Source organism: Sinocyclocheilus rhinocerous, unplaced genomic scaffold, assembly GCF_001515625.1.
Source record: "Sinocyclocheilus rhinocerous isolate Xijiao unplaced genomic scaffold, SAMN03320098_v1.1 scaffold499, whole genome shotgun sequence".
Classification (NCBI taxonomy): domain Eukaryota; kingdom Metazoa; phylum Chordata; class Actinopteri; order Cypriniformes; family Cyprinidae; genus Sinocyclocheilus; species Sinocyclocheilus rhinocerous.
In genome coordinates, this window is record NW_015637156.1 from 1218678 (window position 1) to 1234561 (window position 15884).

The 15884-nt window shown below is 37.0% G+C and overlaps 1 protein-coding gene across 2 annotated transcripts; it reads right to left on the minus strand.

Moving 5' to 3' along the window:
• Window positions 1-564: 564 nt before the first annotated feature.
• On the minus strand, window positions 565-8489 carry mbpa (myelin basic protein a). Of its 2 annotated transcripts, none has more exons than XM_016563626.1 (6): window positions 8230-8489; window positions 6964-7032; window positions 5825-5851; window positions 5432-5452; window positions 3999-4088; window positions 565-2072 (listed from the first exon to the last, which is right to left on the minus strand). In XM_016563626.1, the coding sequence occupies exons 1-6, from the start codon at window positions 8347-8349 to the stop codon at window positions 2022-2024; spliced, it is 378 nt and encodes a 125-aa protein (XP_016419112.1). In that variant the 5' UTR covers window positions 8350-8489; the 3' UTR covers window positions 565-2021. The 2 variants fall into 2 exon arrangements, with proteins under 2 accessions (XP_016419112.1, XP_016419111.1); XM_016563625.1 differs by having other exon boundaries at window positions 6964-7068; window positions 8230-8484.
• Window positions 8490-15884: the final 7395 nt, after the last annotated feature.

Sequence of the window (15884 nt, forward strand, 5' to 3'; positions counted from 1 at the left end):
AACGAGGATCACACACTACCAGACTTTCAAGTTGTTCCGATTACAATGAAATGTGACAATGAAAACAAATTGTGTTCAAACATGTTATCCTCCGACTGGATGAAATCATATTCTGAAGCTAAATAATCGGAGTCTGTTACCATTATACACTATGCGATTTTCTATTAAATGTGTCAACTCCAATCTGCAGAGTGCCTCTGATTTTTGGCAACTATCGCCGACTTCTCCAGACTGTAAATCGGGGGGCAAAATCGGGTCAAAATCGTGTATTAGTGTATTCCAGCATTTAGCACAATGTTCCTTGTAACGTCCCTTCAACTTAATTTTAAACAACATAACATTCTAGGAATTTTTTGGGAACATTCCAAGAACATGAAAGTGTTTTCTTAATGTTATTAGAACATTACTTTAAGGACAGCATATTGTTTATAACTGTCCAATCAAAATAAATAGATAAATAACTCAAATCAAAAAGAACAAACACATTTAGTAAGACAAAGACAGAGAAACTGATTTTTGAGAACCTCAAGGGATGAACAGATGCACAATCAAACACAGACTACATACATTTCCGATTCTTTATTTAACGTTACTTTATAAATAAAGTGAGGGTTAAAGATATTACATCAGAACACATGGCCACTTCAGAATATCCTGTGCATTATATAAATGTAGCACCATTTTGGAGACAAATCCAGCGCTGACAGGGAGAATATTTGACCTAATGTTTATTCAGCAATATTTCAGAAACAGTACATACAGGAAGAGTCTATGAGACACGAAACGATGAACATTATTAAGACACGTGAGAAACGTCACAGAGAAGAAAAAAAAATCAGCTGAATAAACTCCACCGTACTCTTTCAGAATTCCTCGTTTATCATTTCTCACATTATCCCTCATACACTTTCAGGTTTCTTTCCTTTTCCCCGCCAGTTTCATACCCTTTATGCTCCCACTGACTGTTTGTCCTAGATTTCTGCATGTCTGTTATTTAAATATTAATCCTACCCCTGGTAATTACATGAGACCTTTCTAAAATAACATCAAAATTGCAGACATAATGACGCAGACAACATTTACAGGCTGTTTTAACACACATACTGCAGTGCAACATTTGAGGGCATACAATCCAAGCGTCAGATATGCTTAGAATCTATACCCTAGTCCACCAAATCATGTTTTTAGTCTTTGATTAACAATTTTTAAGGCATGTTTCTAATTAAAGAGCTAAATAATTACTCAAATAAATCAAATTTAATATTAGGTATTAAATGTTAACTGGTCGTCGTTTGTTTTTAATTGCTCAAAACACAATAAAGAATCCTATATACATAGTTCTTGGTACAAAGGAAATAACCAATATATAACACAACACAAGGACCACAATTAATGTAAACATCCACAAATACACTGCACATCACTGAGGCTGAACATTGATCTTAACCATGGAGAGGCTTCTTCACTGTAGCACAATGACTAATGTCAGGCTTCAAATGCTGGATAGCACACAAGCAACCCATTGTGTAAGATAGCCTACATCTGAGGTAAATTCAGAATTATACAATAATGGGTCTCGATGCCAGTTATATCTTACTTTTATGTTTAATGGCTCAAACAGAGAAATATTCTGTCTAGTTCAGTCAATTAAGACTAATAATCAAACCTTTTGGTTAATCTGCATTTCTGGGGGATGATGATCCTCTTGAACATTTTTGAACTGAATTTTAGAGGGAGACTTCCAATATAGTAGACGTTCGACTATCGCATCTCCTGACCAATGACAACTATTGCAGCAGTTTTGCACACATACAGTCAACACATGCTTATGAAACCCTGCAGGCATGTAACAACAGATACTTGGATTGTATCTCTATCTAGGAAGCGAAGATGGCCAATGTTAGTCTGTTAAACTCGCTGCGACTTGTGAATCTATAGGGCAGAGATCCTCCCTCTCAAATTTTTGCTTTTCATCCGTTTCACTCTCTTCCATCTTGGCGTTTTTCTGGTCGGAGAAGGGCTCAGAAGATGGTGCTCCAGCGTTTGGGTGGAGAGCGAGATCGGCTTTCTCCCTGAGATCGGAGAGAAAACCAGTATGGTCATCGTCGTGTCAATTGCGTAACACGAAACCTTCTCAACACTGGTGCTTGATTATGCAAGGTCAAAATCAATGTTAGTTCTGAAACACATTACAAAAGAATAACTGCTGAAGCTTGCACAGAAATAGCACAGAGCATCAGCAGAATGGGTGAAGGACCTCAATGTTCAATGTCAAAACTCAAGAATTGAATAACAAAAATGGCAATGTTGAGTAATCCATATTGTAGGAGCGTTATCAGCCATTACAAGCTATGCTACATTTCGAAAAGAGTGATCTGAGCACTCAGCGTTCTAGCTCTACAGCACAATGGATGTGGAAAGCCAGGCTGATTTGATTGTGTTCTCTGTGTCCTCTGTTCAGGAGAGATTGTCATGTAAAAAGTGCAGAAGAGAAGGGAGAAAACAAAATTAGGCAAAAGGGCAGATGAGGTAGATGATTTGAGCTAAACGCGAACATCAGTGTCATTCTGCTTCAATGTCACATTTAAAATGTTAAAAACAGTACCTGTTAAAAAAATTATATGGACCAGATACTTGCAAATATGTACATTTATAAATATACTACCATTCAGTTGTTTGGGGTCAGTAAGTTTTTTATATTTGTATTTAGCAAGGATGCCTTAAATTGTTCAAAAGTGACATTTATAAACACAAAAAATAAATGCTGCTCTTTTGACTTATATTATCATGTTTTCAACATTAATAATAATTCAGCTGTCATCACAGGCAAAAAATACATGTTTAAAATATTAAAATAGAAAATGATTATTTTAAATCGTAATTTTTTTTTTTTTTTACAATATTACTGCTTTTACAGTATTTTTGATCAAATAATACTAGGTGAGCAACTTTTGAATGCTAGTTTATGTATACAAATACATAAATGCATTTCATTCCAAACCTGTAAAACTATTTTTATCAGTGGCCTATTTTCCTACTTTCATTGTTTCCATATAATGAAAATGAATGGTGACCATGGCTATCAAGCAAATACATTATTTTTTTTTGGTCCTTAAATGATCTTTTTTGTCTTGGTCCCCATCCGCTTTCATTGTATGGAAAATGCACCTCAAGACATGATGATTAACATCTTTACTTTCCATGGATGAAAGAAAGCCATACGGGTTTGGAAAGACATAATGATGAGTAAATGTTAGCAGAATTTTCACTTCAGTGAGAATGATTCTTTTTAGGAACAGGTGATATTTCCTTAATCCTCTGAAAATCAAATCATATTGGCAATCAATGAGAATGAACATGAAGAGATGTGAGTACTTTATGCCCTGCACCTGGCAAAAGTTCAAAATGCTTATGTTACAATGAGACTCTCAATGACTGAGTGAACATAAGCAAGGTTAGGGCGCATAGAAAGACTCAACTTTGACTGTAAAATTGAAACAGATGAGACAGGCCTTCTTTATAACCTAAATAAATATTGATTTTGAAAAGCTTAACTGAATAAAAGACCTTCAATGACTGCTGAAAGACTGCACAGCCCTCACTGACAGGATAGGTGTCATTACTTTAGTGAGAGATGGATATTATTGGACTTGCATACAGAAGGTGACTCTGGGTCAGAAACAGAAGCAGTCAATAGTCTTATCAAGGACATTCTCATTCACTTTTTCACATGCCTCTTCAAGCGCATAAAGTGAGTTCTGGATGGTTTCAAAGCAATAATCTATGCAACATCCCATTATCGAACATTTTTAATAGCCTTAATTGCATCTCGATGTAGAAATTGCTTTCTTTGTAAGCATTTGCATAAAGGCGCATCAATCAACTGTAATTGTGTTTAAATGAGAATAACCTTTTTTAAAAAGCTAAAAAAAAAAAAAAGATCTTAAATATGTATGATAATCTTTTCAGAGAGTCTTTTTCTGCTGTTTTAGGCTCACCAGGTTGAAGATTCTGGAGAGTGTATTCTGTTCCCTTCTGCGTCTGTGAGGCGATCTAATGCTCTCCGAGCCACGTGCTGACGGGGATGCCTAAAACATATAGTTTATGAACACAGAGAGGATCCCAGCCCACTGCTGTTTAATGATATACTATTTTCTTTGTGATATTATATCAAACTGTGAATTAAAAAAGTAAAAAATTGGTGTTTAAAATGTTGCAGTATAGATTCTGTGCTATATGTTTTGATTGGTGATGCATCAGTGCATTTCTGCACCGACATCTACAAATAAAGAGTGCAAAAGGAGGTTGCAGCACAGAGAATGTTACATGTTTGCCACATATCGAGTATTATAGGAGGGGGTGATTTAGAGATGGCAAGAGTGCAGCATAGGAGGATAATCATAACATGGGTTATTTACATATTTGATCGACCAAAGGAAATGATCTGAACAAAACAGTTTTTCCAGCCAAAGAAAAACACTTTTTTTGTGTGTGTCAGTTATTAATGTCCAAATACATCTGATGCTGCATGCCTATATGTATTGGAGCCTGTGGAGTTAAACAACATGTGACAAAAACACAGGGGGCGCTGATGAGTCAGTGAATCAAGACCTGGGAAGGAAGTAGATGGGTTGGAATATGGGTTTATGGGGGGAGTGAACAGTTCGAAGACCCCTAGAGAGAAAGCTGCATTACCGGCTGCGACTCAGAAAAAGCCTTGCTGTCTCAAAGTCATCAAGAAGCAGAGAGTCACTCTGGTTCAGGAGAAATCCCATCAGAAAAGAAAGAGCGCAACAATCAAGGCAAAAAATATACAGTAGAAAGAAAGAAAGAACTGAAAAACAAGCAAAAATATGAAAACTCTAATAATGTTCTAATAATTTCAGTGCTTAAGATCACTCTTTCATGTACTATAGCACAGCTAAAAGCTGTGGAAATTCATAATCACATGAAAAATTAGGGTAAAATTACAGCAGATTTCTTAAGTAATGCCTATTTCATGCATTTTGACATTACAAAATGTGTTCTGCATATTTAATCTTATGAGATTGTGAGTTAACATGTGCAATAATTATATTGAAAGCATTAAATGTGGCTAAATTGAAACCACAATGCAATAATGCTTAATAACTCCACTAAAAATGGCATGGGCCTAAATTTGATGGCCCTCCACACAACTAAAAATGTGATCAATCTGGAGATTTGCGTAAAATGAACCCATTCTCATGAAGCGCAGCAAAAAGTTCAGCAGCTGTAATTAGAGCGATGCATTGGTTAATTCACAAAGAAGAGAACAAATGATTAAGAAACGTGACAGATCTATTAGAAACGAGACATAGGACAGGAAGACGTCCTGCAATCAGCCAATCAGATCGTTTATGAGAGTGTCTGTGAATGCAAACGTGAATCACATCAAAGATGAATGACATACCAGGCCCAATAGTTCTCTCCACTGCACATGAAACAAAAAAGAATGTAGAATGATTAACTTTCCTCTTAGATGCAAGTACAATTTCATTGCTGGATACGAGCATAGAAAATGGTTATGGGTCAAATCTATTCTGTCTGCTAGGAAACAGCTGTATTATTCATTTAAGCGGGTGGTTGTAACCCCATGCGTAATAGTAATTAGGTAATGATGGCCTAATAGAGTGTTACAAATTTCACATTCTTGCTCTGTCACCATTTATATCCTGAGTGAAGCACTTTTTCAGCAGAATATCCCAGCAAATTGTCTTGAAATAACTTAAAATGCATATACCACGAGCATTTTAAACAATGGGATTAGATGCATGCCAGTAGAAAAATGGGATGTGAGACTTACCCTCGACTTGGGACGAGGAGAGGACACCTTCAAGGAAACAAATGAAAACTTTTAGTCAAGGAACATTTTAAGAATTCAAAAAGCAGAGCCACAGCTTTTAATTTAGAGGCCTGAGTATTATAACGAGACATTTCGTTATCCCGCATAATACAAACAAGATAAGCAATCCTTGAACAAAGACTTTTTTTCATTTTAAAGATGTTTACAGGGGTCGATCATTAGGCTTCCTTGCAGTTCAGATGAATGATGAAGGCAGAGACTCTATCTTTTTAATGAACAAGCCCACATACCTGAGGAACAATTGTGCAATTAGTGTTTCCCAGAAAACCATTTTTAATTTAGGACATGAGTAATAGGAAACGTAAACACTCGTATCTAGTTTCCACAGAACTGATTTTGTGTTTTCGGGGGGAAAATCAAGAAAATTAGTAATTAAATAAGTCTGCATGCTGGTTTGAGGTCATGCCACCTGAAAGTGGAATTTGCCACATTTTCACATCACAGCTTACATCACGAAATAAAAAAGTGAAGGAGGTGATGTTAAAGGAGAACGATCGACTTCTCTGTCACGCAAATGTTTCCACATATACAACTGTATATTCTCAAATTTTCATCTGAAACTGAAAGTGACTTTCAAAGAGTGACTCATTCTTTACTACATAGCAGAGAATCTAACACTAGTGATGTAAGTGTGTGTAATGTTGTCTGTCTCACAGAAAAACAAGTCTGGACTATTGTAGCAAAGAAAACATGGGCTGCATGTTGAACATGATGACAAACTTGGCCTGCGGACTCAGGCGGCAAATGGCCAGACACAATGTGGCATGTCTAGGACCAAAGCTTGGCTTATGTTTCGATTGTCATGGTGAAGTTTGGTTTTAAAAAAGCAAGCTTAAGCTCTTCTAATATATTTGACCTGATACATTGGTTGAGGTAATGTTTTCCTGCTGCTCAGTGCACTGAGAGCGGTAACAAACTCTTTGGATCAGTGGGAGCTAAAGATGAGGACAAAGGGAAGTGTGAAAATGTCATTCTCATGTCTTAGGTCGAACTTTTCTGGGGTTGCAGTTGTTGGTTTCACATCACTCTTTGAAGGCTGAGACTTGTACAAATCCATGCCAGCACACGTGGATACTTACAAAGCTCCTGAAGAAATGCACCACAGGGTTGACATCTCCACGACGACGGGTGGAAGAGTGCTGGGGTCTCTGTGGAGAGGAGGATAGATGACCACGAAATGAGCCCTTCAAATAAATGAAAGAGAAACGTCTAGTCAAGCTGCAACATACATTAGCGTGACAACTTCTTGGACTGGAAATCCAATCATTAAAGATTCACAATTTAGACGATGACACAATTTAACTACAATGCCAATCTCTTCGAGTTTCGTGGCAGAATGTAGCCACAAATGAACAGAAGTTCATAAAAATATTATGTTTATCTAAATGTACCTTTGCACCTAAATTGACATGCTTTGAAGGAGGTATGAGTGTCAATAGATGAAGCTCTACCTTAATTGTTAAGCAGTAATTGAATCGTACTTTACCAGCAGAACAGCAAACCCCTGTAATGATATCACTTGCACTGCAAACAGCTGTGCCCAAAGCTTCTTAATGCTGTGAGAATTCATTGATTTTAACATTTGTGCTATTTCGCCACGATTGATTGCTACTGAAGAAGCCAAAAAAAATAAAAATCTCATAAATATAATCAGTTGCTAAAGCAGATTGAACAGGCTTTGTACATTGATCTTTGAAGGAACAATATTTTGAACCAGATTTAGCTATTTGTTCAATATCAGCAGGATTTAAGACCAAATTCTTTGTTCAACTGCAGCATGAAATGAAACTTGGAGAATCTTTCTCTTATCTGGTAACAAGACTGGAATATATTTCTAATTTCACTGACATACATATTAACTGTTTTAAATGTAGTTTTAAAATGGTACATTATTGTACATTATTTATAAATAAAGACTATTTGATGGCAAATAAAGAGAACCTCAAATACTAGGGCTTAAATTGTGAGTAATACACATATACTATACTATGGCAAACTGCATGCACATAGCAGAATACCGTCATGTGTATCAACCAATATGCAAAACTGAGAAAAATGTTAATCTTTTAATGCAGTTGTAAAATGAGACTCTGACTATCAGACTATGAGAACAGGCAGCCCATTTGCAGTGCAGAGTTAGTTTGAATTTGAGTATTTGTGTGTGTCTGTAAACCACATCCAATTGAATGCAACACAAAAGCAATCACAACTATAACTATAGTCCTAAACTATATTGAAATTCAGCTATAGTCTAATTTTTTCCCCAAGAAATTTCGAGCAAGAAGTTGTCATTGACCATGCCAATGTTTGGGAAACACATTTTAGAAAAAAAAAAAGTGACTAACCTTTCCCTTTCTCTTTTTGTCTCCTCCGAAGAACCTGCCAATCTGATCCAGGAGACCAGGGGACCTCTTCTTCCTGCCCAGCCCGAAGGGGCTTTGTCCAGAGGTGCTTGCAGTGGCCATTCTAGGTGTTGCTCTGTTTGGTGGTCTACAGTCTGGACGGCCCACGAATGTCCTTCTCCACTCAATCCAAAGTCCGCTCTGGGGACACTCTGCAAACCTTCTCGATAGTCTTCGGCACTTCTAAGGAAGAAGGGCTGGCCTTTGAAGGTGTCATCCCCTCCGTTGCATGGCATCACGGGAGATGAGGTGGGTCTGTAATAGCGTCAGTGATTCTGGGCCAGTGCCAGGCATTCTTTCGAGCCCTTGTGTGCCCGCGGAGGGTGTCACTACCCTGCTCTCTGATAAAAGGAGCTGCTATTGTTCTAGTCCACATCTGCCTCGACTTGGGCTGAGCACAACAAGGCCTGTCTATGAGAAAGAAGCAGAGCGCTGTGAAGAACGGCTTCAGCACAATCAAACCATTGTTGTGATGACTCATGTTCATTATACGAATAGTTTACATTGAGAAATTACATAGGGTATTTTGCAACGTGAGGGGTTTGGAATTGTTAGCTTCAGACATATGTTGCCGTGTGCTTTAATGAAACGTCTCCAGAAGTTTAAACAACACAGACACACCCTGATGATGTCATGCGACCGTTGAGGAGGCACGCCTTCTATTATTTCATTGATAAATTTAATTTCAAAATGCTGTGAGCTAGTTCTTGGATTGATTTCTTGAAGTAAGTCTTGCAAGTTGTATCCCGGATAAACAGTGCAATCTGCACTCGCCCGCTTGCTCTGTTTTCTTCCCATCTTGAAATATCCACAAATGAATTCATTTTCAATGACTTCGCAATTCATTAACCAACCGCTGTGTGTGATATTCAGCATGGTGCCCACCGTGCTTTTCAGAGAAACATTATGAACACACGGACAAATCCGTCTCTGTTGAGGGTAAAGTGCTGCTAAAAATGCTGTTGGCTTTAGCATGCTGTTTTTTCCTGCTTTTTTAAAACAATCGACAGTTGTTTGTGCTGCCAGTTTGGCCAAAGAACAAAGGCCACTGTGTTTCGTAGTAAAAATATGCTGTTTTTATTATTTACTTATTCATTAAAAAAAAAAAGTATTCTCTTTTTGTTGTTGTACTATCTGTTGCCAAAAAAAGAAATTTCTGATCATATAAAGGAAGGCTTTTCCTTCGTTATGATCACCCAGATGTGAAGCTGCAATTTCCTTTGTCCTCAAGATGTTTTCCACAAGGTCATTAGTAGAGGAAATTCATTCCAGCTACAGATCCAGCAATACTACTGAGCAAATAGGCATAAGCTAAAATAATGAGGCATATATGAAATAGCTCAGGAAATATAAAAAACACAGCGCAGGCAAAAATGATGCACAGAATTTGTAAACACATCCAGTCAATTTAATATACAATCAAATCTAGACCTACAGTAATTTTGAAATGATGCCATATGATTGCAGTTGTAAAGCTGAATTTAAATCAGGCTAAACGTTGTAAATGCATCCAAATATGTTAAAATATCCTTATTCTTTGTGATTTTTCTATCTAAAATGCAGTTTAATGACAGTTTAAGGAAGAAAGGAGCATTATTAAGGAAATGCTAACAGATATTGAATAATATCCCAAATATTTTCCACTTAAACTACTAGTATATACACTAGTACATAGTGCATATAATAAATGCACTATGTACCAATGACATAATTTGGTTTTATCTCCCAAAGTATAAACAATGCAGAGCATTAAAACAACACGTTAGAGATAAAATAATGTAGGAAACATGGTCAATTTTTTGTATTATTTAAGTTGACAATTTGATATGGGGACCCTCAGGTGGGTTCTTACAACAATCTGTGCTGCTCAATCATAAGCATACATGAGTGGAATTAAACCCAAACAGATTTCCACATATGTTTCAGTTGTTTATTACTGTATATTCAGTGTGCAATTCTACTGTGAGCTGTTGAGAACACATTGAGTATTTGCAAACGTTCACAGCATCCTCTCAAAACATGCCCTTCACAAGTGTTTGCCTATGAGCATATTCAACTAGCCTGGCCTCTCAGTCTCAATTTATAGCAAACCCTGAGTCTCTATAAATGGAGAAGCTTGTGTTTGTTCACTCTGGCCAGTCCACAGAAGCTCATCTGTTGGCTGAAGGGCTGGCTATCTACAAACCTCCCACTGCTCTTTAAGAGATCAGTGCAGGAATGCAATGAGTGGGCAGGTTGCACTGCAAGTGGCCTTGTATTGAAGACCTCTAAAAGTTCTAACATTTCTGATTATTTCAGATTTAAATTAGAATCCCAATCCCCACTGCATAATGTGCATCAATATCCTATTAACCATAAATATAGTTCATGAACAAAAATGGGAACTCCATTAAATTTCAGACCTCTCTGTACTCTTTGTCGCAAAGTGAACATTTCTGTGAGTTTTTGCCCATGCATGGCAGTGCCAAGTGAGGGCATGATATTGTTGTGACATAAAACAAATGGCAGCATTATGCTTATGTCCAGCATTGTCCCACTGCTCTTTAAGAGATCAGTGCAGGAATGCAATGAGTGGGCAGGTTGCACTGCAAGTGGCCTTGTATTGAAGACCAGAGGCTTTGTTGCCCAGAAAGGGGTGAAAGACACACAGGGGCAAACAATACAATTCTTGATGTGATCTTGTGGGACACAAACATGGGAGAGAGCCCAAAACAACGAGAAGTATGCGGATCACGACCAAGACGCCCACAGAGCAGCTTTGGCCCCACCACCACTTCCATTTGCGAAGGAGAAATCACTCTGAAATTGTTTGTAGACTAACTCTGTGTGTAGCTTATATAGATATTTCCCCTGAAAAAGTCAGTCAGTTATCTCTGATTGGGAATACAAAATGACATGATTGATCTTCACAGGTAACCAGTGTCTACAAATCCATGAGGTCAACCAATCTAAATGCCAAACAAGAAAACTCTGGATGACAGAGCTGGACATATCGGTTGCTTGGAAAGCATGTTTAGTACCACATGTCTGCACCATTCCATAGGCTTTTTATTTTTTATTACACACTTTAATTATGTGTGTCTATGATATATTGAATGAAATATATAGTTGAAAAGTCTAATTAGTTATTATACAGCATAACAATTTGAACAACTTGTGCTTCAGTTAAAGACCTTTTGTACAAATAAGTTCACATGTTCAATGACACACACACACACACACATATATATATATATATATATATACTGTATATACCCACCAGAAGGAACAATTAGGACAGGCCTCCGGCACACTGAGATCAGATATACCAAGGACAAAGTGCATAGAGAAGTGCTGGTTTGTTGTTGTCGGTGGATTACTGAATTTATGTTACGACTATTCAAAGCCTATCCAAAAAAAGTTGATTGAATTTGTTTATTGTACTGAATTAGCACATCAGTACACAATAATAACATCATCAAAAATATTTAAATTCCAGAAAAGCTTTTGTTTCATTAAAAATGAAGCTTGATTGAGATTCCAAGTAAGTAATTAATCAAATATATTTCCAAAAAGCCTGTAATCTCTCATTAACGCCGTTAAACATTCACAATGGCTATTCTTCATGACTCCAATGACCCGAGCACTGAGATGCAGGAGGGAGGTGGCCGTGGTTACCAGCGGACATGTGTGACATCAACACTTTCCGGTGACCATTGATGAAGGATCAGGGATCCTTTGGTAGAAATCAACGACACATGACTGGCAGGCAGTGTGACATATGGCACGACATAAGAGTTTGTCTATAGAATGTATACAGGACATAGAGTGTTGTGTTACAGAATCAAAGCTTTACTGGAGGAGCCCTGTCCCTGAGTGCTGCCACAGTCCGAACGCACAATGGAGTCTTTGTAGTGTAATTCATGCTAGTTTGTTCTTCACAGTTGTTATTCTGTGACTCAGAAACCCTTGATTTTATATATATATATATATATATATATTTTTTTTTTAATCTATATGTAGAGCACTTCCCTTATTGTTCCTTTAATTGTTTTTGGTTAGACAAAGCAGAAGGTACAATACACACTGGCCAAACACATATTCACTACAACTAAAAAGAGGCATTAAACTTTTACCATGCATAATCTCATTCTACATTCAAAATGTTTGGTTCTAAACTGAATTCACTCCCGAAAGGATAAGGTTTTCATTATATAAGTATTTGTTATGAATATAGAAGTTGCAGTTGTCAGAAAAATTTTCATAACTGTAAGTCATTAACTTTAAATAGTGAGATATAAAGTCACACTGTGAGATATCACGTTTTTTATTATACATAGGCCTACTTTTTTACTCTGATGTGGAAAGGGGCATCAATCCACACAAAATCGAACTAAATAAACAAGCAAAGGCCCATTCACACCAAGAGCGATAGCTATAAAAATAACTATTAGTGTCCACACCAAAAGCATGACAACGTTGCTTATTAAAAGTTTGTTCGTCTGACGCTGTTTTTTATCATTCAGTGGCCTACAAAAAATCATTCTGAAAGCTATTTCAATGATACTGTTTCTCTGTCGTTATTGTTATAGTTGTGGTGTGAACTTCTCTAGACTTAGGACGATTATTACATTATAGCTGTAGTTACCGTTATATTTCACATCTTGCATAACGTAAACAGAAGCCAATTTAAAGCTGCAGTCCGTAAGTTTTGCCTCTTTGTCTCCATCTCTGTTTGAAACCTGCAATTGCAGTTATTTGCGGAATTATTTTCTTTATGTGGGTTGTGCGTCGGCACGGCTCCTCAGCACGGATCAATCTAATGTTTTGAGGGGTATGTGTGGCTGTCAGTCACCGCACCGGTGTGGATACTGTACTTTGGAATCATAGATTCTAGCCTACTTCTTGGAAGTATGGCCCAAATTAGAATTTTCACCAGATATTGTCATCTGAACAAGTAACAAGTCTGCCAATTTTGTTCTTACCAACTGAGGAAAAAAATCATTACAATAAATCGCGCTACCAGCAGTGATTAAATCTAATAATTGGTTAGCTCATATCACATCAAACTGTGCAAATTATTATTATTGTTATACTTTCTCAAATTGTTCATGTTAATAACATCGGCATTGTGTGACTACATGTATGTAGTGTGTATTAGCATTACATGTAGATTTCAATTTCTGTACAGTCTAATCTCTAGTCATACCATTCAAATTTAATATAAAGAAATTCTTTTAAACCAAAAAGCAAATTATTCATCCTTAGAACTGGTTCTCTTCAAAATACAAAACTTGTAATCCCACGTAGGCTATCTGTAATGAGATGCACATTTAAACAGAATAGAATCTAATTTCAGTCACTTACATGTGTTTCATAAACACATAATCCTTTCCGGATTAATCCACCATCAAAATTATTTAATTATTAATTCTTAAATTATTATGAATTATTTATTAAGTTTAATTATCCTAGCTGCTGTGAGAAAAGGCTATAAACAATCCGCCACCTGCAGAATCCTTACTTGCGATATAGCCTACTAGCTGGGACAACTTCTTTATGTTTACAGACGTGACGTAATGACGCAGCGGGATGCTCGAAATTCCAGCGAAAACCTACCAGTACGACTCAAATTAGAAAACATTATTATACGTTTACCGTTGTGAATCGGGCTAAAGTAAGACGATAGTTTTGAACACTGACTGGTTATGTACTTGCTCAAAAATTTATTTCGGATCATTTTTAACCAAAACAAGTTACGGACTTCAGCTTTAATCAAACAATAATACATAGGCCTACCTCATCGTTTTAATTATTATTATTATTTTTTTAAATGCAACCATTTCACATCACATACATGTAAAGGGCATCTTCTGCACCGTTTTTTTTTTCTATTAGCCTAGCCTTTCATATAGGGGTTATGCGCAACAGACTTCCGTATTCTGTTAACCGGGTCTCGTCGCTTCTGGTTCAAGCGTTTTGCATATGCTTCGTTAAATATGAAGTAGTTTTACTCGAAAAATTGAATAAAACGTCAACAATAAAAACAGCTAGCTAGTTTAACTGATTATCTTAAAAGTCCATAGATATCGCTATTATTTAATACGGCTGTTAACACGTTCTCCAACAAGCGGAAGCAATGAGACCTGTTTTCCGAGTTTGGTCAGGTGATGTTCGACATATACCCTATTCTGCCACGGTATCCAACTGTATCACGTGACCCAACATTACACATTCCCATTGTAGACACTCTTCGTGCCGGGACTTATTTGCATTCAGTGAACTCTGCTGTTCAGCAAAAGGAAAATCGCCAACTCGAGTTGAAAATGCATGGCTTCATTTCGCAGTCAGCGTGAACACCCTTTAACACACAGGGAACTGTAAAAGGTGATCCCTACCTGCATTAAAATATGGTTATCATGATATCACTCTCATAACTTTACATTGTGTAGCCATTTAAGCTTGTAATATGGAATGCAGGCCTACATTTTTTAAAAATGGGTCCTCCATAATTTGTAAACTGTAATAGGCTAGTAAGTATGGTAATAAAGAAACATTTAGTATATGAAACCATGATCCGCACTCGCAAAAACAGTCTTCTTTTTACACTTTATTCTAGATTTATCACCAATAGGGAAAAATCACAAATGTTTCAGATCAAGGCCTTCTTCAGTGTTTAACAATTCCATCCCTCCACCCACTTTTTAAATTGTTAATTATATTGACGTCATCATTCATCAACCAGTGTTCAATTCCTAAAAATACACGTGTTACCATCATGGCCGGACTTACCATTGGGCTTGAGTGGGCTGCAGCCCATAAGCCCCGCCTTGTAGGGGGCCCCGCCTTTGCCAGTTTATGTTTGTTTGTTTGATTTGTTCGTTATATGCCAGTCAGATTTCAGAAATTATTAGCCACATTTCCACTGCGCACGCAAGATCTGAACGGGCCAGCCGGGGCTACAGCTTACAACTACGACCTTCGAGGCCACAATCAAACAGCATAAACTGGTATTTATGATTATTTCACATGGAAGGACACACATATTGAATCGCGTCTGCACCGATTGGTTTGTTATCACATGGCTACTTTAAACAGCTAACATAGAAAGATAATGATAAATTCTCAAATTTATTCTCAAAGTTCACACCTCATTTCTTTACAGAGGATGATTCTATATTACTATAATGTTCCACTAAATTATGCGATCATCTGATGAGTTTTGAGCGCTCTCTCTCGTCTTACTGCCATTACACATAGTGGGGAAGAAATGTCATCAAAATAATTTTAAATAAAAAATAGCAATTTAATGAGTTTCTGTTTTTATAACATAGCTATGCCTAGGACTTAGCCTATCACACAAACAAGAGTCCTGTTTTTTTTGTTTGTTTTGTTTTTCTTCGAATATCTGCACGATCGCAAATATACAATAAACAACAACTTACAGAGTAACTTTCAGACACAAAATTCCATTTTGCTCCGTCAGAAAGAAAATAGAACAAACAGCAGAACCGCTGCGTCTCCGAAAAACAATGTTTTGTTCCTCAGCGTTACACGGACCAGCAAATGATTCAATCAGTCGTTTGCAAAGTTAAATGAATCAGCTTTTTAAACGAATC